This window comes from Lates calcarifer, linkage group LG7_1 (assembly GCF_001640805.2).
Source record: "Lates calcarifer isolate ASB-BC8 linkage group LG7_1, TLL_Latcal_v3, whole genome shotgun sequence".
Classification (NCBI taxonomy): domain Eukaryota; kingdom Metazoa; phylum Chordata; class Actinopteri; family Centropomidae; genus Lates; species Lates calcarifer.
The window spans coordinates 13235758-13259624 of NC_066839.1; the positions used below are offsets into that span (position 1 = coordinate 13235758).

The 23867-nt window shown below is 42.1% G+C and overlaps 1 protein-coding gene across 1 annotated transcript; it reads right to left on the bottom strand.

Moving 5' to 3' along the window:
• Nucleotides 1-1441: 1441 nt before the first annotated feature.
• Nucleotides 1442-23567, bottom strand: ppp1r14c (protein phosphatase 1, regulatory (inhibitor) subunit 14C). The gene is made up of 4 exons (XM_018696079.2): nucleotides 23195-23567; nucleotides 6777-6860; nucleotides 5925-5957; nucleotides 1442-3996 (listed from the first exon to the last, which is right to left on the bottom strand). Exons 1-4 carry the CDS (start codon nucleotides 23426-23428, stop codon nucleotides 3922-3924), a joined length of 426 nt encoding a protein of 141 aa, XP_018551595.1. The 5' UTR covers nucleotides 23429-23567; the 3' UTR covers nucleotides 1442-3921.
• Between the last annotated feature and the right edge of the window lie 300 nt (nucleotides 23568-23867).

Genomic DNA, 23867 nt, shown 5'->3' on the forward strand with positions numbered 1-23867 from the left:
ACATCAGTTTTAATATTGTGAAAAAGCCTTGACCGACAGCGACTGGAAGACTGTGTACTGGTGTGAGATTTGCTGGTGTGCAGCCAGCTGACTGAACCGGGCGCGCTGGCTGGCGGGGGGAAGCTCCCGTCCTTAACTATTCTCCTCACATTCACCTTGCAGTCCCAATTATTCAAGGCAGCGTGCACGAGCGCTCCCTGCCAGCCAGCCAGCCCCAGCTGTGAAAAGTGGGTCATGGAATTTAAAGGCACACACAGCCTCGTCGCGCTGCACAGTAGCGCCATGGCATCGCTTGGCTTTCTCTTCCTTGTAACACATGGCAGCAGCAGCAACAGCAGCAATGTATGTGTGTGCAATTCTGTTTCCTGCAGTGAAATTCTCAAGGCTGTTTGGGAATGTGTGTCAGTGAATCAGAAGACATTCATTATCACATTCTCTGCGGGAATAAAAGCTGTGGCGCATTCACCCAATGTGTCTCTCTCTGTCTGTCTCCTCCGTAAACTGGCCTATATTCTTCCACATGACTTACCTCTAGAAATAAAAATATATGAGCGTTGATTTGCAGTGAGGTTGACTTGTTCCCTCACAGATCAATGGTCATGTAACATTAAGTTTCATTGTGATTATTCTGTCTCAAGCCCACTCAGTGGCCTTTTAAATAACAACCTTAAATCTTCCTCAGAGATCAATGAACACCTTCTACCTAGCAACAATGTACAGTAGGCCAGTAGGCTAGTCCATATGGGGCTAAACATGCTGCAGAGAAAGGCTTACTCATGCGCACACTGAGCAATAATGTCATACCCTGATGAGCTCTTTACAGAATCAGACAGTGCACAGGACTGTCCTACTAAACCACCGCCACAGCATGTGGCACTGAGAAGGAACACACTGGCAGCCATGATGCTCTAATATGCCCCTTTTGCAGAAACACGAGGCACGTGAAAACACACGCACACCAAGGACCACACACATACTACACACACACACACACATACACACACACACATCTCAACACGTAAGAATGCATCTGCACAAATACAATCACCTTCGTGTCATGTTTAAAGTCAAAGTTTGACATTTTGGGGAATATAGTAATTTGCTTTCTTGTTGAGAATTAGATGAGAAGATAATTACCATTCTCTGTGTCTGTCCTGCAAATATATGGCTACAACCAGCAGACAGTTAGCTTAGCTTAGCTTAGCTTAGCATAAAAAATTGATACAGGAATTTGTCATTTTTACAATATATATATTTTAAGGATTCACCAAGCTAGATATAAAGTTTTAATTAGTGAGTTTTAGAGGAGCTGGTAGGTTGATTTTATTGCTTTTAGACAGAGCTGGAAGAAGGAAAACAAGCTTTTCTTCACAATATGTCAAACAATAGCACAGATACTTATCCTTAATCCATAAAAACTGAAGAAATACACAGGAGGATGTCTGTTTAAACAGTACAGAGTCATTCTGCATTTTTATTATCAGCAAAAACAAACCACACATCACATTACATTTTAAAAACAAGAACGCTTATTGTGGATGTACAGAAAAACAAAACTGCAGCTGAAAAACTGAATATTTTAGTCTTAATAATAATAATGATAATAATAATAAAGGTATAAAAAGGAAAGTGTTCTATTTTGTGAAATAAAAACCTTTGGGCCAACAAAATGTTCCCTTCAACATGCTACTTTAAAAATACATGCAAATGTAAAGCTTTCTAGTATGGACACTCTCAAAATACTCTCCACATGAAATCCCATAAATTATAAAATATCAGCCTATTGCCCCTGAACTGTTTCTTGAAAGAGAAAATCCTATGGAGTACCTCGACACGAATCCTGGGTGCACATCAGCTGACTATAATGGCTTCCTCTTCAATTTTCCCTTCCCTCTCACTGATCTGGAAAACACACGATCACTTTAAACAAATCAGCCACTGCTAGCTGAGTGTGGTGACACTGAGGGGAGGAAATGCAAAGAGGACGCCACTTTAGACTGTATACACTCCATCAGTAAAGACAGACATACTGTATTTCTCTCAGACACATTTCTCTGGCATCAGTCGACAGTGAAAACGCTTTTTATACAACCGAAACCTGGGAAGAACATCAAAAACAGCACCATTTTAAAAATTTTCCTGGATTCTCTCCAACGTGACAGTCACGTTGTTTCAACACAAAAAGTTCTACAAAGTCGTACATGGTAACTAAGTCAAAAAAGTATTTTTTGCTTGATTATAAGTTTATAATATCTATACTCTTTATCAATGTTTTCTCTGTTGTTAGCATGCAAGACGGGTGCTTTGCAAGTGTTATGTTAAAATCAAACATTGCCCTGCTTTTGTCTTTGGCAGCTGAGGGTTTATATAATATATCTATATCACATGGCAGGTTTAGCTCTGCTCCATTCCAGTTGGTTCAAGATTGACTGCTTGGAAATGAAACTGGGCCCAACCCCATAAGAGTCATGATTGTACCAGAGCTTACGGGTTTTTGAATGTGTTGGTGCACAGAAGGTCATTAATAACAATAAATAACTAAATCCACCTCTTAATTATGCAATTACAACTTATTCTAAGCAAACCTGGGAAAGTTTTAAGCATCCTAAAATTCTGCACCCACTCGACGATGTTTCGCAAAAACTTAACAAACAAACGCGGTGTCACGCTAACACCTCCATGACGTGTAACAGTTAGGATGTAATACTCCCAGTTTTGGCACACCTTCCCTTGCAGGACCTGACAGGTTTAAGTGTCAGAGTTTCAAGTTGTCCTCAGGCTCTGACTCAACCTTATTTGCCTTTAGGTTGTCAGTAGTTAAGGTTCAGTGCTGAGTGAAAGGTGAACTGATCCTGAATGTCCTTAAAGGCAACATCAACCATTATTAGAGAGGCTAGTTAGCAGAGTTAAGTGAAACAACTAAAATGTTTGGGCTTTGTGCTTAAACCTAAACAACCAACTGATATGTAATCTGATGAGGGATAGCAATGAACAACAATGTGTAACATGATAAGTGAAAGGCTGCCAATCATACAGGTGTTGTAGAGTCATACAGAGAACTGCAACACCCATCATGCCTTGCTGTGGTTAAAAGTGTATTAGAACAGTGGTTACAAAGCAAAAATCTTCACACTATTTTAGCCTTTTAGCTAAAATGTCCCCACTCTTTCCAGAAATTTACACATCACAAAAGGACAGAATTGATGTATTAACGCCTTGTGCTAAAAATAAAACTACAGAGCTCCCCATACATTTGCAAGCACTGACTGAGTAAGGAGAGGGAGGTTGACTTTGAAGTAGGACAAAACAAAAACTGCCGTAGACCACATCTCAATCACGTGAACAATAAATGCCAACATACAGTACATTTTTTTTTAAAAAGAAGTAACAGCAAAACACCTCAGTAGAAAAGACAAAATCATGAAGCACTGTGTTTACATAGTGCTACAACTAATTTCACACCTACTGCAGTACAAACATTATTTTTTTCCACCTCCCTTTTTGAGATTTACTGGTGTCTTGGTCTGTATGGCTGTTTGGGATTACAGCATCGGCTTGAAAAGTTTTAACATGGCTCTGAAATGTGGCATTAGGTGGTATTCATGTTAAAGCACAGTCGCAGTTCTGGCACGTTTGCAGGGTTTCGACATTTTCTTGTAGCTGTATGAGATTACACCATGTTGGCTCTGCTTTTGCTCAACGTACCTTTCAACAGTCAAATATTATAATACACCTTGTTATTTTATGTGATTGTGAGATTAATGACTAGTGCTATATGCCTGGATTTTATGGTGCATGTTTGCGGGTTGCGGAATAGTTACTAATGTTATTCTGTGTGATGACAGTCCATGTTGAGTGGGTTAAGCCGGTGGAGCTGAGATGATGTAGTTTATGGTTGATTGATGGTTGACATGACAGCCATTATAGGCCCTTCTTGGTTGGCGCACTGAGTTTTCTCATTCCCCTTATCCTGCCCAGCAACTCGCGGACAAAGTCCTGCAGGGGAAGGAAAAAAACGAGTTAGACCGACAGCTGTACTCGCACACATTCACACATACACAAGCACGCATACAGGAAGGGCTGTGGTGCTGAAGTGCACTCCGAAGTTGGACATTGCACTGGGCTTCTTAGCTTTTTGTGTGTTTGGTTTTTTGTAATAGGCCATAATAATTTGGCATAAGATATTGCAGGTTCAGGGGCATACCATCACTAACAGACTCTTCTTTGGTCACTCGGGCTTGGACTTGGGGACTTGATATTCAATTTAGTCTCTGGTTGAGTGACTCAGCTACAACACTGCATACTATTAAAACATGTTTCTTTCTTTAACACTGTAACATATCAGAACAGATTAGAAAATACTCCCAGTAAAGAAGATGTCTGCAATCTAGCTTCTTCTAGTTTCTTTTTGGATTTGGTTGATTGGGATGTGATCGACATAAGACAGGTCCTGCATAAATGTAGAGGATGTAAGTAATTGGCAAAAGATTGACACTGAAAGGACTGAAACACAGAGTGCAAACATCCCACCCTAGTAAAACTCATTTCAGGGAGTGACCTCTCAACTTCATTTTTTTACAGTCTAATATTGTCATCTGATGCAATTTTACAAAATATGACTGCCAGCTTCTCATTCCTTATGATCAGACCGAAATAGATGTTTTGGAGTTGTTATAGTGCTACAGAGAATTACAAGATGTTGAGCAAAAACTGACTCTGAAATATCCTACTTTGTGCTGAATGCATGTAAAAACAGCCAGAAGTAATACTTGAGGGAGGGGAAAATAAACACAGAGCAACAAACTCTAAATCGTGATGGTAGTGTTTTTCAAATAACAAAAAGGAAATACTGGATTATGAGACAAAACTAAGTCTGTACGGATGTTCCTCATCTTGGGTTTAAGTAAGAGGTTGCGTAGAGGTCCATGGTAATGTAACTGTGGTGGAGAATATGCTGGAATATAATCTCCCTCATTATACCAGGGGTGACACTGCTCGTGACCTAATTACTGATGCCTCCCCCTCCTCTAGCTCCTTCTGTACCTTTTCTCCTCCTCCCCTCTCCCCTCTAGCTGTCTTTTCATATATCCCTCTACATCCCTCTCTTCCCATCTCTTTGTAATGGCTTCTATCCCTTACTTCCTCCCCTTCCCCTCCTACTGCACTGTATTTTTCTAACAGTGCTCTCATTCTGTCTTTCAACCTCCCTCTATCTTTTCTCTCCATTGCTTCTGTCTCTCACTCTTTATCCCCCTGCTGATGGCGTCTTTTGTAGGACCGTGTTCAAAATGGCATCTGCGCTGCTCCATACTCAAGGGATTACAGCACGTGTTTGTGTGTGAGTTGTGGGTGCGTAGGTGTGACACGTATCAGTGGCCGGACCCCACTGTGGCTTTGGATACCAGTGACCTTGTTGTGGTTGTCACAGGCTGACCTAATGCCACGCGCTCACAGATGACAGATGGGGAGTCTAGGCTGGACGACATCACCTTCTGTACAACCTATAATCACTGAAATAGCTTAACCTTCCCTACCCCAACCCAAACACTTGACACCTTTTACACACACATACACCCATTCACACACTCACAAACACATACTAAACATACTCAAGTCTCTTTACAAGTAAACAGATACAGTGTGTGCACACACCATACTGTCAAACAGTGTCCTTTGTGTGTACTTGTTTGTCTGACTTTAATGTCCTTTTAACCTCCTTGTAGTATTTAGGTCAGGGTGAAAGAAAGAATGACTTGTGTGTGTATATGTGTCATCAGACATTAATTAACCACATGTACATCTGGGGCATGATGGGTAAACATATAGTGCAAATTGAATAGTGCTTGTGAGCATCAATAACAACTAGGTCACTAATATTGACAATTTTATTGTATGTATGGATGACAGACACGAAACATACTAACCTCTGTTGGTTTGTAGCAGTCTATTAATGATTCCTGTGAAGAGAGAGAAAAACAGAGAGGGTTGTTAAGGAATTAGACATGTTCAGAGCATTGTCCTCAGTTCAATGTTTTGTGGGTGATTGGTGTGTGGCTGTTGTTTCTGTGGACTGCTGTTTCAAATGTAGATGAAATAACGTCATTTTCCTGTATAGTTAAAACAGGAGAAAATGCTTTGGCACCAGTCAGCCAGAATCAAGGTGTCTTTGAATGCACAGTTGTTTTGCATCACATGAGGAAAACACATACGGGTTTCAGAAAGACTCGGTAGACCAGCATGCAAGACTTTTGCTGTATCTCGTCTGGAAAAGCTGCTGTTTAGCTCTTTAAGACTGAACAAAAAGCAGAATTCAGACACGACACAGTCAGTGGGAAGACAGGAGTTGGTTAACATCGGTACAGTCTCTCTGTTAGATGTTTGGAGCGAATAAACACAAACACACAGCAGTCAAAGTAAGACAACATGATAAGTTGCTTCACGTTCTGTCTGAACACACTTTTAGTCTCTTATTAATGCTTTCTGAAGGAAACAGTTGTTGTCGGGAGGTTGTCAAAAGTCATTCTGGAAATAATGGAAATCACAGTCTTTATACTGGAGGAAAGTGGGTACGACTAAAGAGAGGTTATGCTCAGTTATAAAATCCTGTAGGTCTTGGTAGCGCAGAACATTACAGCTTGGTGATATAAAGTACAACTCTTTCCTCTCACCTTTAAATCTCCTGTACATTGACACTTGCATTTTATGTTACAATGGGGTTTGCTAAAAATAGGCATATAAGTACAAAGACAGACACACACACAGTCACAGGGGTATACCTGCAGTTTGCTAGCTCTCTCGTCGTCACTGTTGACCTCCAACAGGTCATCGATGTCTATCTCCACCTCTGGCATCTCCTCCTCCTGGAAAATAAAGACGTTCTTTGTTAGCGAGCTGCTGAAATAGAGGCATGCCAGGAAGACAAGGACATGTAAGGGGAGAGGAGGTAAACAGGAAATTAAAATGGAAAACTAAACAAGGATCTTTGTGCTGGAATGATGTTCACCATATTATTACTGTCATGTTGTAATGTCCTGTTGTTCCCAGCCCCAATTAAATGCTTTCTCTCACTTTCATTTCCTTCATTTCACCTCTCAGTACAAATCCAAAGCTGTATTCAAAACACTGTTTCCATTGTCTCTGCACTGCAAGCTGCAAATAGTCCAAACATACATTTGCCTATTAGGAGCAGACATCATATGGAAATGTCATTGTCCCAGGGCAGGGCTGTTTAGTGGCTCAGTGGTTAGAGGCTGTATTCAGCTCAACACCACTTCAAAAGGTCCTGTGTTCCTCTGGTTCATTTTATTTCACCACAAGGCTTGTGCACAAGAGGCATGCAGGGAGGATCAACCCTTCCCTCCCAGCTACCGCATGATGGATCTTCCAAACTCTTCGCCTCTGGGAATTAAAGCCAAACAAACCATGTACAAGTGCAGCTTCTTCGTCCACACGGTGGCCTTAGCCAACAGCTGAGCTGCTCCCTGACATCATTCTGGATGACTGCAGCAAAATGGACTCTTTAACTGCTATCCCACCACAGTATACCTTGGAAATATATCCATATCTGATGATTCCACACTTCACGATTTAAGTCCAATGCCAACATTATGTGCCAGTGCAGGGAGTGCTAAGTAAGGGTGTGGAGGTCTGGGTGGTGGATGGGCATTGTAGCATGTCAGACTTTCATGCAGTTTGTGTTACAGGCCTGCACTTAATGTTTGCCTGTTTTTTACTAACTTTAACCAAGTATTTTAGTTGCCTAACCCCAACCATAGTTTATTTGCCATAGCCATGACCTTATCCTAATCTTAACCATACCAGAGTTGCGAGAAAAAAAACCACAGGCATCTATTTGCAGAAAATAAATGAGCCGCTTTTAGGCCCAGAGTACACATCTGGCTGATGATAGGTCTGATGATTTACTGTGTCATCTTGAATAGTGTGAAGAGTGTAGTGTGAACACGTTATGACGCAACACAAAGTTCATACCTATTAACTTTCTATGTGACGCAAGTGAATTGCCTCTCAAAGCATTATGGGATGAAAATGTTTTACTTTATGCAAACAAGGTTGACTTTGGTGATTTCCCAAAAACTGACAAGAAAAATGATGCAATAGTGAGTCTGCGATTTTACCCTTTATGTTAACAAGCTAACTCGCTAGCTTGAGGGCGTTGACCTGGCCACAGCAACAAGCAAGAAGTGGTGGTGAAGTTTGTGTTTTCTTGTATACTGCATTTCCTCTCTCTCTGAAAAAGACCCTTGTTTTCCAATAATACTGCAATGCTGTGGTATCTCACATATATGCCATGAACTATATGGGTCATAGCCTACACTAAAATAAATTACAAAAAGTTCTACTCCAGAGAAGCCCAAGCTATTATTTTACCTCAGTGACTCAGGCAGAGTGAACATACACTTTGACGGTAAATAATGACTGAAAGATTTAACACCATATTTCTTGGTGCATGCTGTCTAACATTGCTGGACCTGCCAGGATGCTACAATACTAAAACTGACTCTAGTTCTGGATTGTGTGTGTTTGTGTGTATGTGTTTAAGCCTCTCAGAGGACTCCTATGTGCTTTAGCCTGGAGCATGCACTGGTATTCAGACACAGGAATAGAGAGGATGGAAGGATGATTTGATTTTAGCTCTCAGCATTAAAGCTCAGTCACTGTGATTTCAGTGTTGTGTGGGTGGGTTGATGTGCACAGAATGGAATTAGCTCACAATTATACCTTTGAAATTACAATACCAAATGTGAGAGAAGCTACAAGAGGCAACCACAGTACATTGTGTGTTGTATGTTTGACAGCATGACTACAGAGAAATTACTGTACCTAGTGCAATTGAACTGTGAGGATCAGTATAATGCAACGGCATTGTGCAACACAGAGACCTAACCTCATAACTTTTGTTTACACAATAAAAAAAAATTCCACCTGGCATCAGTGACTCTCAAACCTGGCTCACACATGCCTCATCTACATTTGTTCACTCATACACACACTTACACACATGGTTAGCCCACCTTCATCCTTATTCCTGAGCCGTTAAGAGGCATTTACACAACCAGCATTTTAAGCATGTCAGTCGCTCTGCAGACGAGCCAAGTGTCCCCTTTGAACCTTTACTCTGAAATCTCTCTCCGCGTCTTAGTGAGGGGGTCTCGCTCTGAAATCCCCTCTCCTTAAGAGAGCAGAAAAGAAAGGCGGAGAAATGAGGGAATGTGGCAGAATATATCAAAGCCTGTCATCTATTAGTATTGGAGTGCATGTGCTGAGGAGCCAGAGGACTGAGGTTATATGCAAATGCAAAACATCAGAGGAGAGATGAGCTATTTCAAACTGAGGAAAAGGAGGGATGGATGAAAAGACAGAGAGATGGAGAGAGAAAGGAGACAGTTTTGTTAGAGAGGAGGAAATGATAAACATAATGCTGTTGCCATTTAAAATATACTATTAGTTTTTGTATTTTCACTTAATACTATATATATATATATATATATATATATATATATATATATATATAATTATTATTTCACAGAAATGTGACTTTGGTGGGGGGAGACAATGGCATATAATTTTCAAGAACAATAGCAGAGATGGCCTTCAAACTAGCTCAGGAGCTAGCCTAAGCTAATTTACCCACTTTCCACCAACTGTTCCCTCCTAAGTAATTAAGTTTGTTTTACCACATAAATAAAGAAGAAACTAAATCTAATCGTTATGGAGAACAGAATGTAATACCAGATAAGCTAGTCTTGCTGAAATGTATCTAGCCTGGCTTAGCAGAGTAGCAGTAACTGCCATCTCCGCTGACTCTGACTCTGGTGACATCCACGTGATTTGAAGTGGTTAAGCTGGAGTAAAAGTATAGATTAAACTGGCTCATTAGTTCAAATTGACAAGAAATCTGAAGGAACGAGTGTTTTAGTTGCTGGGTGCAGCATTTTCTTTAGGTTTTCAAGACTGTGACTTTTTAATTATCAGAGCCTTTAAACCCCTTTTATTCTCAGCTTCAGTTTTTTGTAGTTTCTATTCTTATTAATAGGCTAAAAACCATCATCAGTGGCATTTTAGAAAAAAAAAAAGAAAATGTTAAGCAACAGTAGTTTAGATCCAAGAGCTGACAAATGACTTTACAAGTTTCAAGCCCTTAGGAGAGATGAAACTCATAAAGTAGAATTTCAGGAATGAATCGTTAAACACGGCAGCTTGATCTTGAAAGGTCAGCTTGTTGTTCACACCTGACAGCAGCTATCTGCAAGTTCTGAAATGTGAACAGAGCAGAGAGATCATGGCCTCAGTCATGAAGGGCAAAAACGAGAGATGAAAAGTACACAAAGCAAGAGTGAGTGGTGTCCTGCTTGCATACTGTGGTCTGCTGGTTTCTATACAGAGAGCTTTAACCTAATAATAGAGATGAATAAGTGAATTAGAATGAGTAACAGTGAAGTGATAGTCTGTCAGGAGGGTGAATTTATCACACTGACCTACTTCTTAAGGGGATGAAAGGCAAAAGACCATGCTATCTATCTATCTATCTATCTATCTAGTAATCAGTCTGCCTACTGTTCGTATTTGGGAGTGTGTGTGTGTGTGTGTGTGGCTATTCCACTTGTCAGCAGGCGGTCTGTCACCCTCTGTCACTGTGATTGGTGATGACTAGGGCAGGCATGGCCTGTGTGTGAAGCATGACTGCAGGCAATCGCAGACGACATCCAAGCCTTCACACACACACACACACACACACACATACACACACACACAGGTTTTTGCCACCATCAATCTTCTGCAGAGAGACACTCACCACAGGGCTGTATCTCTCTGTGGAGCTTGTGAGAAAGTACCTAAGTACTGTGTTTTATATATATATATACACTCCACACAATGACAAGAATGGAACAACACTAACACACTTAACACGCAGATAAACACTGAAGTTGCTGTTGTCATGCTGGTGATTGAGGGCCTAAAATAGTTGAGGTCACACCCACCACCCCGGGGAAAATAATTTTCCATCTTGCCAGCATTGGAAGGGTGACAAAATGACAGTGTGCAGTGTCAGGAGACAGAAAGGGACAGCTAGACACACACAAACACACATAAATACATTCAAAATAATTCAAAAATAAGGTCTGAATTTGTGTAGATTTTTAGGACAGTAGCCACACCCAAAAATATATATATTTTATGATAGATATCCGATTCCCCTATATTGTGTGTTTTAATATGATATAAAGTTGCAAAAATCATAACAAAAACCAGACAGAAATAAAGAAACAACTTTATTTTGCCTGACAACACACAGATGTTCAAGAGAACCGCAAAGAGACAGAGGCAGTCAGCTTCAGATGCTTGGATAATCATTTTTGATTGTTATAAAATTTCAAATTGACATCTAATTGTGCTTATTATTTAGTGAAAAGGTGTGATCTCTTATGTACCAAGTCCTGAAATGGCATTCTATCAAACTGAGGGTTTAGTTTATGATGTATGTGTGAAATTGAGAAGCAAGAAATATTTGTGTGAGTTTGAAGCATAGAAGCAGCATTTGCTGCAGACAAGGGCAAATGTGCGTGCTTGCATATGCAGAAGAAAGAGTGATGGAAAAAGGAAAAGAGAGTCAGTGTGTATATTATGTGTAGAGGATAGTGTGTGCAAGAGAGATAACAAGGAGCAAAGTGTTTGTTGCGATGAAGGCAACCTTGTTTAGAGCCAAGAAGTGAGAGAGAGACTGAGGGAGAAAGAGAGAGCTAGACAGCCGGCCAGTGTGTTTGTTGGTGTGCAGAGAAAGTGTGTGCATGTGTGTCAGACTTGTTTTCACCAACAGCCGAGCAGCCGGCAGCATTTTCAGTCTGGTTTGTCTGCGATGAGGTGAATCAAAGCTAATGTAAGCGGCCCGACCCTGTGACTCACCACAAACTCTATTCAGGGTTTATTCAAGCACTCAACATGAACAAAGAGTCAAACTTCTTCTGACAGAGAGTCACTTCACTCGGCCAAGTGATTCATTATTATTCCTGTTCATAGCGTACTTAGATGAACCAGAACTACCAGTTATATTGAACAGTGGCTAAAACTGCCTGAATAGATAATTACAAAATGCTTTAGCTGAGGTCAGTTGCACAAAACGATAATTATGTTCAATAGGTTTATTATTATTATTTTTACATTTTATTTTTAGTATGCCAGGAACCACAATCTACAGTTAATGATTAGAAAATGGTTGGGTAGCCAGCTGCTAGCTTGTGCTTGAAATACCACAGTGAAACTTTCTGTTTGAGGCAGGGAGAACCTCAACGGGAACATCGCTACAACTGGGAATCTACAGTGTCACATGACCGACAGACACAGACAAAGGCATCAGTAGGCTAGTTTTCAGTAGCTTTGCTAGCTTGTCTGTACTGTAAGAAGTTTATCTATTTTAAAAGGTAGATTAGCGACAAATTATCCCTCATATTCGTTAAGAGTATTTCTGTCACCTGGTGAAAGACTTGAACCAGCTGTTCAGAATGTCTAATTCCTGCTTAAATATTTGGTCTGTGTAAAATAACACTATATTAATGGCTTGCACAGCTGGCAGTGAACATGCTAGCAGATTAGCTCTGGGAGGCACAAAAATTAAAATAACTACATAACTTTTGCACAGACACTTTTTGCTCGTATGTGGTTATTTGTTAATCTAGCTGTATTATTAGGTAAGAAATTATGCCAATGATTATTTTAGTACTAGGATGTAGCATCACAGCTGCCTGGGCAATTGGCAGGTGGTGCCCTACTGTAGCACAAAGGTTTTGTCTGGAAGATCATGGCAGTTGTCACATTCAAATGCTGAAAAATGGAGGGTTAGCAGTCAACACCACTGTCTGTCAGTTGTCATTTTATCTCTGGTCATTTTCAGTGTGTGTTTGTGTGTGTTTGATGTGTGTAGGAGAAAGACAGACAGAGAGAGTGTGGTTATGTTTCAAAGGTGCAAGGAGCACGGGAACATTCAGTCTTTGTCTGTAATGGTATAGTGAAGCTGAGTGTCTCTGTAATAATACACACAAAACATAGCTGACATTGACAGATCGCCCACATTACTTAGATAATACCAAGTACAAACACACACACACACACACACACACAGTCCAATCCAGTTTCAAAGTTGACTGGTAAATAAGATAATAACACCTACGCTTCTTCAATCATTCCTCTGTATACAAGTAATGAGATGGTAGGACAGGAAGAAAGCGAAAGAGATTTTAATAGTTAGGAGATGCCAGATTGTTCAAATGATCCTGTAAACAAGGAAATGTCAATAAAAAGTAGGACACAAAAGAGTAAAAGAAGAGAAAGCAAGGGAAGGTTTTTAATAAGTCAAACAACAAAATAACAAGGGATGTGTGTTATATTAGGAACCATGAGCGGTAAAAAAAAAAAAAAAAAAAAAAGACTGCAAAAGAAGTGAAAAGACATGAAGAGAGGGATTAAGAGCAGTAATTAGAATACATAAGAGGAGAAAATAAAGATACAGGGAGATGGGGAGCGCACAGATAAGTGGGTCACTGTGATGATGAGGCAGAAGGGAAGGAAGAGGAGGATTGCGCAACACAGAAAAAACTCACAGCTCAGCTTTCTTCCTCTCCGCACTGCCACGCTGTGTCACATCAAAGCGAGGAGGAGCTCAAGGTTGGAAGAATTAATCTTATGAGACCAAGTGAGGTGAAGGAGAGGGAGAGAGAAACCACAGCACGACAAAGAGTATATGGTGAGGATGGGATGGGGAGAGAAAGATGGGAAACCTGGAGCATCGAAGGGAACAAGAGGACGAAGGCAGAGGACATGTTGTATAAAGCATGGGAAAACAAAACAAAAAAAATATACCTGGATCAGTTATGTCAGATGGTGCAATGGTAAAAAAGGTCTCTACAGCCCTTTTCTTCTCCATCCACCCCTCCTCTTTCCTCTATTCCCCACCTCCCAGCACCTCCCTATTGCCCCTCCAGCAATGCAATTTGCTGAAACCATACAGCACACATGAAGTGACTTCACTGGATAAAGTTAGCTGCTGCGGCAAAAGCTCTTTCCCACGCTGATTCAGCTGTACTCTAGAGGACATTGTATATCAGAGAGAGGGGAACTGGCAGAAGAAGGAGGGCTGGAGGGAGGAATTAATCCTCACAGGAAAAATGTCTGTTAAAAATAACAATGATTATGCACAATGAATTTTGGAGGCTAATTGTGATGTAAATTAATCATTCATTCACCCCCTCACTGCTCACTCCTCATCTGGATGAGAAAGGTGACCTTTTCTGGGGGTATAACTACAAACTCTGACTTAAGCTAGGGGCAAGACTACACGGGGGTTAATGGCAGTCCAACCGTAGATAACTATGATGTCATTTTTGATTTACAGTTAAGTGTTGGATTTCCTGTACATTAGAGACAAATCTTACTGTGTTTTAATTATATTCCACACAGTAAGTGTGTGTACATTGTTTTATGTATGTTGTGATATAGTGAACTATGCACTTAAGCAACCAGTATGCTTCCTTAGAAGTGCTTGTTGGATTGTCGAATAGCTTCAGAAACTTCCACACCTTTCTGATCCAGTGATGGGGGGTTGTACCTGACTGTTTCTGACATTCACACCCACTTTATGACGTGATTGGCCGGCAGTGCAGAGGTGAGAAAGAACATCTAGTAATACTTCGATATCCAATATGGTTGGATAACTCATCGAACAAGCTAGTTCTGATCAAGTTACATCAAGGTATTTCACCTTGGCCTCTCATATCATTTGTCCATATCACTGTAAAAGAGAGCAGCAATTGTGGCAAACAAAACTATTGTGTAGCTGTAGGTTACTGAAAAGCAGACAATTACAGTCTTTCTTCAACATGCTTAATACTGCCTTCATTATCAGCAATTTCCATTGGAAACTTGGAAAAACCAGCAGCCAAACCTGGCTAATCACAGTTCTTGCAGTCTCTATGTGGTATCTCTGTAGCCCCTGACCACTGTAGCTACATTCTGAAGAGGTGCACGTCAGCTTATGCTTAGCTATGGCAGCTACGTGCATGGGTTCCAAAGTGATAGGATAAAAACAACAGCCCCCAACAGCTCACACACCTTTAGCAGCTGCTGACGTGCACGTGCTAGTATTGCTTATGGTCAAATACTTGAAATCCTCTCATCCTCCTTTAGTAAAAATCCTGATTTAAAGTCCAGGGTAAGTATTACTGTGGACTGTCAACCATGAAAATGGCAGCATCTGTCTTGTGACTCTATTTCACAGTTTTGTGGTTCAGGGGCGCATGATTCATTTTACTGTATTTACCAGGCAGACAGTTTGTCCCTCAGGCTGATGTATTGACAGCTGGTTCCCATTTGGACCTTTACTCTCAGTGCAAAGCAACGCCTCCAGCCAAACTGGACTTAAAGCATCAATAGCATCAGGGTCACAAGCAACCAGCCAGTCAGCGAGCATAACAACTAGCTAGTCAAGACATTAATGGATTTTCCAAAAAGTGCTTTCTTACTAATTGGATCCTTCCCTTCCAAATGTGCAGAGACATTGAGAACATGCAAAGGTAGGCATGAAGTAAACAACACACCCATATATGAACACACCCCACTGACTTTGAAAGTCAAAACAATAATCTTCCCTTCTCTCCGCCTTTCCTTCATCTCCCTTCCCTCTCGCTCGTCCTCTCTCAGCCACGCGTGAATGACGACAGTGTTTTACATCTTTTTTCGTGGTGCCAACCATAGAGAGTGAGTCAGTGTTTTGTACACAGCCAGTTTATATAAATCGCGCCCGGCCTGCTGACAATGAAACCAGTGATTAACTGAATCGTCTCGGGATGGGAGGAGATGTCATAGGAAGGCATGAAAGTCAGTGTGCAAGCGTGAAAAGTCAACATCTCTTCCTTTCACAAGCCTCAGTGGCTTTCCATCCCCGCACCTCCAGTTGAACACTTTGCAGCTGGTTCTCTTGTTTTCAAGTCAATCTTTAATCACTTTACAGCTGACGTCCTACACTGAATAGGTCTGGAGACTAATTCACACTCTATTATTATAATGGAAATCTTGTCACTTGACTATAACTGTGAACTTCACTTGCCGTCTTAGGATCTTTTTACTTCTACCACTATGTCTTGGGACTCGATGGCTATATTTGTAAGACCTATAATTCAAGTGAATAACCTGCAGGTATTTCGTTCTTGCCAGATCTTTTTATTTTTCGCCTTATCCATCTTCATTTTCTCCAGCAGGCAGACTGATATGCCTCCCCAGGGTTGGCAGTAATATCTAAAACCACTATGACAGCATCATACTATCACAGCTAAGCCCATAAACACAGCATACAGGGTTAATAGAGTGGGAAACCACAAAGGACGGAGGCTGACGAAGTGCTTCACATCATTTCAACATTTTATCGTTATTTTTACTTCCTAAACATTACTTTTTCTCCATTTATCTGTTTGATAACTTGTCTGTCACATGTTATCACATTATCAATGTAGCAATTAATCCTAATTAAATGCTTACACTCATTGGAATCACTCATCTTACGTGATTAGCAGCGTCACTTACACATATTAAGTGTCTAATATACATGTGCTGGATGTGTAAGCCACAGGAGTGACAGTAGAACAAACGCTGGAGGGAAAATCACAAAGAAAGAGGCGGAGGAGGATAAAAAGCAGGTGGGTGGGTGTCCCCATGGGTCAGACACTGAGACGAGAGCGAGGATGAAAAGCGTAGAGAGTGACGGCAGGATGTGGAGGAAAAAAAGGGGAACAAACACACTGCGACCTTCGCCCTCACTTTTGCTTTTGAGATTTGACACCTTTGTGCCGCATGTGTGTTTATAACCGCTTCAGCAGCTGGTGGCTATCTCGCTCGCTAAAAGGTCTGCTTGTCAACACCTCTGATTTGTTTAGCGTCTGTCCGCAGGTGCTACGTGAAATGTGTCAACGCATGCCTTGGACACAGACGCCAAACAAAAAAAAAATCTATTTTTGTCTGCGTGAATTTAAATGGCAGAGAGGTGAAACATCTGCCTTCCCACACACAGACAACAAACACAACAATGACCTTCCTCCTCCCACCGCCAGATCCATAAACACATCAGGGTCACTCATTAAAACAAACATCCAATAGACCAGTAAAATTTCCCAGTGCCTAATGGTAGTCATGTTGGATCCTATGTTATAGCAGGTCTCCTGTACACCTGCACGGTTTACAGCAGCAATAGCATGTATACACAGATTATATCCAGTAACCTTGGTGATAACATGATGCTTTTGTCTTTGTGTGTCAATATGTGTGTGTTCTTCCCTGACATGCTATTCCTAAACCTATTGAACGTCGCTAATGACTTTGGCTTGAATTGCACCATTTACTCCTCCTCTGCTACCCTGTGAGGTTCACATGATACATCCACACATACAGTCATTCTCCTTCCCCGCAAGATCAACATGAAAGGTGAGCAAAGGGGAAAGGTTACTGACAAGGTCACAAGAGAAAAACTGGGGGGAGGAGGGGCGTAATTATATGGGTAGAGAGAACTGAGGATGTTCATTTTTTTCTACTTAGAAGTCAGTGTTGATGCTTGGGGGGTGGCAGAATTCAGCAACAAAACCCAGATTCATTTGTCCATAACACAGAAATACACACATACACTGCCTTGAGACAGACCCTCCCACACAAAACAGCATTGAGAATAAGCAACCCCTCCTTATTGTGGTGATCCAGAGAGAAAGAGAGCACCAGACAGAAGACAGTATTATCCACAAAAAGATGCTCCTGATGATCTCTTACTTCCTCTTGCTCCATTTGGTCCAAATATGTACACTGACCTGTATGTGTGTGTGTGTGTGTGTGTGCGCTCATCCATTCATGGAAAGTACCCCTGACTGCTCGCCACCCCAAATCTGCCAAATAGCAGCAGAATATCATCAACCCAAAAAAGCATGCACAGCCTTATACACACATCCATACCCACCCATAGACACAGGCAAAAACACACACACACACACACACACACACACACACACACACAAGGCCTGAGGGCATAGCACTATGTCTGTGCTTGTACACATGAATAAGCTTCATTGAGTGGGGCTCTATTGAAGCTGAGCCATGGAAAAGTAGGGCATTACAGCGTCTCTCTCCCCTTATTCTGCAGCCCGCACCCCGACAACACACACACACACACACACACACATAAAAGTGCAGAGTCCGCGAGCCCACAGCAGATTTACCACTCTATCAGTCTCTGTCACTCTGTTTATTCTCTCTCTCACATACACAAATTTAAAGGTCTTTTCCTCAACAGCCTTTCATTGATTGCGTTGAGGTGGTCTCAGACAGACAGACAGACTCATCACCGTGCTGACACACTCTGCCTTTTAATCACCTAGACTTGACCTCAGCATTAAACGGCTCACCAGTAATGTCTAGTCCAGTCTGTTTTTAGTGAAGAAGGTGTGCAAAGGAGGGAGATGTGATGATTATGGTTTCAGCTAGGTGAAAGATTAGGCTCGTCTTCCCACAGAAATACAAAAGTTAGAACAAAAACTTCAATTGAAAAAAAAGTTTTTGATTAGATTTCTTCAATTCTGTAAATGTTGTCAAGTTTTTCAAGGTACATGCTTAAAATATGGGCAGATTATGAGAGAATGGGTCTCTGGGCACAGATGGGTAAAAGGTCCACCACCCATGTTATATAGGACCCACAGAGTGAAAAAGAGTGAAAGTGGTTGGATTGTTTGTGGTCATTTTTTGTCTCTTTGTAATCTATTTGGTCATTTTTCATTAATTTGTTGTCATTTCATGTCACATTTTGGCTGTGTGTGTTTTTGGTCATTTTAATCTTTTTCGTTGTGGTCTTTTAACTGAGCTCTGTGACTTTTACACCCTAAATATTAGCACAGGGGACTTTCCCGACCTCTTGTGCTCCTGGGCATTTGGTAAAAAGTGATTTGTCCACATGGCTTTCAGATGATTTGGACCAGAAGCATGTACTTCAGCTTGAAAGTGAAAACAAGATTAGAGCGCAAGTAATTGGTCAGTTAACCAATTATTAGGCCACAGAAAAATAAACTGCAACATTTTTGATCATTGAATCATCATTTGTGTCGCCTTTTAAACAAATGTGCCACACATTCTTTGTTTCAAGGTTCTCAAATGTGAGGATTTTTTCTACTCTTGGCAAAAGAAAATAAGCAAAGTTGCAGATTATCACTTTAATTGTGGTGGATGGAAAAAATACATTTGTTTCTACCCAAAAGCCATTGAGGCAAAATAAATGTGCACGACAGAAGTCCTCCAACAACAACTTTATATTGTGAGCAAGGGTTTTGTTGGAAACCAACAGAAAAACAGCAAGGAGACAATAAGATACTGTATTCCCTGCCTCCACTGTATTAAGAGCTGTACTGGGAGCACTTGGGTCAGAGGCTATCTCTCTCCTTCCCTCTGTCTTTCTTTTCAAGTCAAGTCTCCTCTCCCCTCTCCTCTCTGTCCTCTGAACAGCAAAATGAACAGAGGCAACATATCCCAGGAGAGAGGAGAGGAATCCATCTCTGACAGAACTCACCTTCTGTTATCCTATAGCCCGGAGAGAGAGGAAGGCACAGAGAAACACAGAGCCTGACAGCAAATTAAAATCAATGGTGGACAAAACCATTTTAATGAAAGACACAGGAAGAGGGAATTATATATAAATACCTTCTTTGTTTTAAGTTTAAAGAAACAGTTTGATGTTTTGGGTAATACACTAATCGCTTTCTTGCAGAGACTTAAATGAGAAGATTAATACTTCTCTCTTATCTGTACGCTTAATATGTAGCTACAGCTAGGAGGCGGTTAGCATAGCTTAGCATAAAGATGAAGGAAGCTAGCTTGGCTCTGGTAAGCACATCATTTTCTGTAAAACCACAAATTTTCGTTTTTACACTTTGGTTTTTCCACAAATTGAAAAACAAGTGACAGAGCTAAGCTAACCTAACCACCTGCTGGCTGTAGCTCATATTTTGCGTACCGACATTAGCGGTCGTCTCATCTAACTCCATTGAAGAAAGTGAACTAGCATATTTCTCCAAATGTTGAATTTTTTTCTGTTCACCATGCAAGTAAACCAGCCTTTTTAAACATGTTTCTAGTATCATGTGCTAACTACTTATGTCTTTTCTTGCTTTCTTGTTCCCATAAATTCTCACCAACCAATTTTGTCTGAGTTCACCCTTTATCCAGTCTGTCACTTTCAGCATCAGTACACCACCCCCACACAAACACACTCTGTGATGTTCTCTAGTATCAGGTTCTCTTATGAAACAGATACAGAGGCTGACCTTTAAGCCAGGCCATTGCAGCCAGATCAGCAGTCTCTCCCTCGCTCTGTCCCACGCACACGGCCTATACACAAAATACACACCTGTGTCTATCTGAGATCTTAACATTAAGGTGTTAGCACACATGAAAGGGATGTGACTTCCAGTTTGTGACCAAACGCCATCAGCAAAGCAGATGAAAGAAAGCTTTAACAATGCGCCACGGTGACAATGTGTCAAACTAATGATGTACCCGTTTCATTACCTGCTGTCCTCTGAAATCCTGCCAGCCTCCATGTATTTCTACTGCCAGTCAACACTGTGCTTATTCCAGCATCCAGCATGATATCAACGCCACAGAGCCAGGGGATTATCATGTGATATTATCCCATTTGCTGTGTGAAAGACATAATATGAGGGGGTATCATGCTACATGGGAATATCTATACGGAAATGTGGACTGCAGAATTCCTATCATTAAACTGAAGCTGAGGCAAAGGGGACGTCTGCAGACAAGAGAGTGAAATATTTTTTCAACAGAAATGCAACAATAGTGAAACGGAAGACTGATTTCTGTGCATCCAGAAATCACAGCAGGGAACGTGTATCTTGTGATTTACCAGGTGTTTTTGATTATTCATGTAAATCTCCATTTGCATTAAACAAATCACAGGCTGAAATACAAAACTGCACATCCAATAGAAGAGAAAGGCAAATGTTGCACGGCCCAAATGCGACTGTCTGTGATCGACGTTCTCATCGAAAAACATCAAGCATCATACGACTTGTAGATCAAGTGCACCTGCTGACAACAGACAGCCAAGAGCTGAGCCAGCTTTGAAATGTAAACCAGTCCACTCTCAGACAGGCTATACGACTCTTTGAGACTTGAGTGAGAACCACACAGTAGGAGTATAAAAGAGAGGAGGAAACAAGCCCGCAAACAAGACGAAAAAAAAAACAGCAGCTGATGGTTGGACGGCTGCAAAAAAGATTAGTTGTTTTGGAGCTACATAGAAGATCACAGTGGCTTGGTTTGAAAAGTCTATTTGCCTTTGGTATGGGGAGGAAATATTTGCATTGCAATGCTCAGTCAGCAGAGGGACAAACCACAGAGATGGACAGTGCCTTCATGTTGACAGTCAGTGTCTAGCTGTGATTTGTGCAGGTGTTTCCGTCCTGCGCATGCCCACACAAACTGCAATTGATCTTTGTAACAGTCTGAGATGCAGCAGGTCACATAAATTAATAAACACATAGGCACTAATGTGCACAAGAAGGAACACACACACACACACACACACTCACACTCTACACACTCCAATATTAACACACATACACCCCCTTGTTTACATCTAAATTCACAGCAACAGTCTGGCAGGTTCATGTGTGCACACACGTGTGGATGCACGCTCACACAGCATATTTCCTCTCTGATTGGCTGAGTCTGAGGCGACAGTCGTACTGTATGTGCCCGCTGGTGCGTGTGTGGCGCATATGTGTGTGTTTGTGCAGACCCTCTGCTGTAAAGGAAAGGGGTCAGAACCAGAGGAGGTGATTGGCTGGCGAGGAGAGTCACAGCATCAGCACATCCTTAACCCACTGCCCTTCTTTCCTCTCCTCCAGGCCAATCCACCCTCTCCCCACCACCACCACCACCCCCTTAGCAGTACAGTGTGTGTGGCAGCAGGCACACACGCGCGCACGCACGCACACAGACACACACTCATCACCTATAGAATCTCTCTCTTCCTGCACACCCCCCCCCCTCCCCTTCTGCTCTCCAATCGCACAGAAACAGACCCGCACGCACCCCCACCCCCACCTCCCTCCGCTCTTAAAATGTTAAAGAATGCGACTTGTGAACGTGAGAGCGCAACATAATTGGGCTGTCAATATCGTCTGGCGACAGACCCTCCCCCGAAAGGTGAAAGGGGGTCTAAAAGGTCAAGAACTTGCCACAGAGAGGACGGAGGAATTAATTCCAACGTATGCTGCCTCTTTTAACACAACCATACGGAAAACTGAAACACTATCATATGCTCTTGCTCTCGAGGACAACTCGATATAGAGATGAGTACCATGTACAGGGATTAAAATGATAATCAGCTGGTTTTAAAAATGCATTTTCTCAGTCCAAGCAATTAATATGGAATCAAGAAATTGACACATTTCCAGTGAAAGACTGAGGCGACTGGTGCGTAAAAGGCACAACCGTGCGGTTTCTCTTCGCTCTCGACCTCGCTGAACCAGCCATTCCTCTCTCTCTCTCCTCTCTCTCTCTCCTCTCCTCTCCTCCTCTCTCTCTCTCTCTCTCTCTCTCTCCCTTCACGTTAGAGAGGGTGAGAGTGTTCAGCAAAGAGCCACATTGTTAAACCAGACAGCTTTGTGTCGCTCAGACTCTCCTGCCACCCTCCCCTCAGTCTCAAGCCAGCAGGTACCAGCGTTGCAGAGGACAAAGAGACACCAGTAAACCACAGGGCGCAGGCTAATTAGTGGAGGACGTTAGGGTCGGTTGTAAATGTGGATGCATTCTTAGCTTTTCTTTGCAAAGACAAGAGTATTGGAGCATCTGAAGTCACAGATGATGTGAGATCCAGATACAGTAATGCAACTCAATGCGTGCAGCAAGTCAGAGGAGGAATCATGTGGTTATATTTGAGTACCGGTAATGAGACTACATCGACAAAGCAGGTATTCAGGATCAGTGCTTCCCCACCTGTCTCCTTATGGTTATTGAAGGTGTCGGTGAGTGCGCGCGGTTAATGCGTGTGTGTGTGTGTGTGTGTGTGTGTGTGAGAGAGAGAGAGAGAGAGAGAGAGAGAGAGAGAGAGAGAGTGAGTTACGATTTCTGCTCTACTCACCTCGCAGTCATACAACTCGCTGAGCTGCTCGATGATCCACTCCTCCAGCACGAGTCTTTTCCGCAGCTCCTTCCTGTCGTACTTGACCGTCACTTTGCCCTGTTTCTTCTGGACCGGGTCGTCCCCGGTGATGGGGCCGGACCCCACGCAGCCCACCCCGGGCGCAGCTTGGAAGAAGACGCGACTGCCGGCGGTGGGCAGCGGGGTGCTAGTCTCGGTGCTGGCGGCCGACATTGCGAAAGGGGATGTAAAGGGGCTTACTGTCGATAAGAAATGCGTGAATGAGTAGGGTTTGGGGGGAACTGGACTGCGGTGCCGAGAAGGGGGGGGGGGAACTGCGGTGCTGCGCGGCGGACGGGAGAATGGTGAGGAGCTTTTAAACAGCTGCTATTTAAAGCGCAGCGCCGGAGACAGCCGAGAGGGCGGAGCGAACACTGCAAGAAATAAACATCTGAAGTACTTGTCTCGTGTTAAAACAACAATCAGTGTTCCCCTTAAACAAGAAAACCTTTCTCTGTAGAGTGGAATAAAATCACTGGTTTCCAACACGGTGTTTCATCAGGCAACTTTCAAGTAATAACTGTAAAACATGACAGAAAATGGCCACTCCGCTACTGTAAAATATGGGAGATACCTGAGGCAAGTTCTGCGGTAATTCTAATTGAAAATCCTT

Coding starts and splice junctions, on each gene's coding strand:
- ppp1r14c (XM_018696079.2), bottom strand. CDS start 23,428: ATGTCGGCCGCCAGCACCGAGACTAGCACCCCGCTGCCCACCGCCGGC. Junction 6,861..23,194: donor GCGAGTTGTATGACTGCGAG/GTGAGTAGAGCA, acceptor TTTATTTTCCAG/GAGGAGGAGATGCCAGAGGT. Junction 5,958..6,776: donor AGAGAGCTAGCAAACTGCAG/GTATACCCCTGT, acceptor CTCTCTTCACAG/GAATCATTAATAGACTGCTA.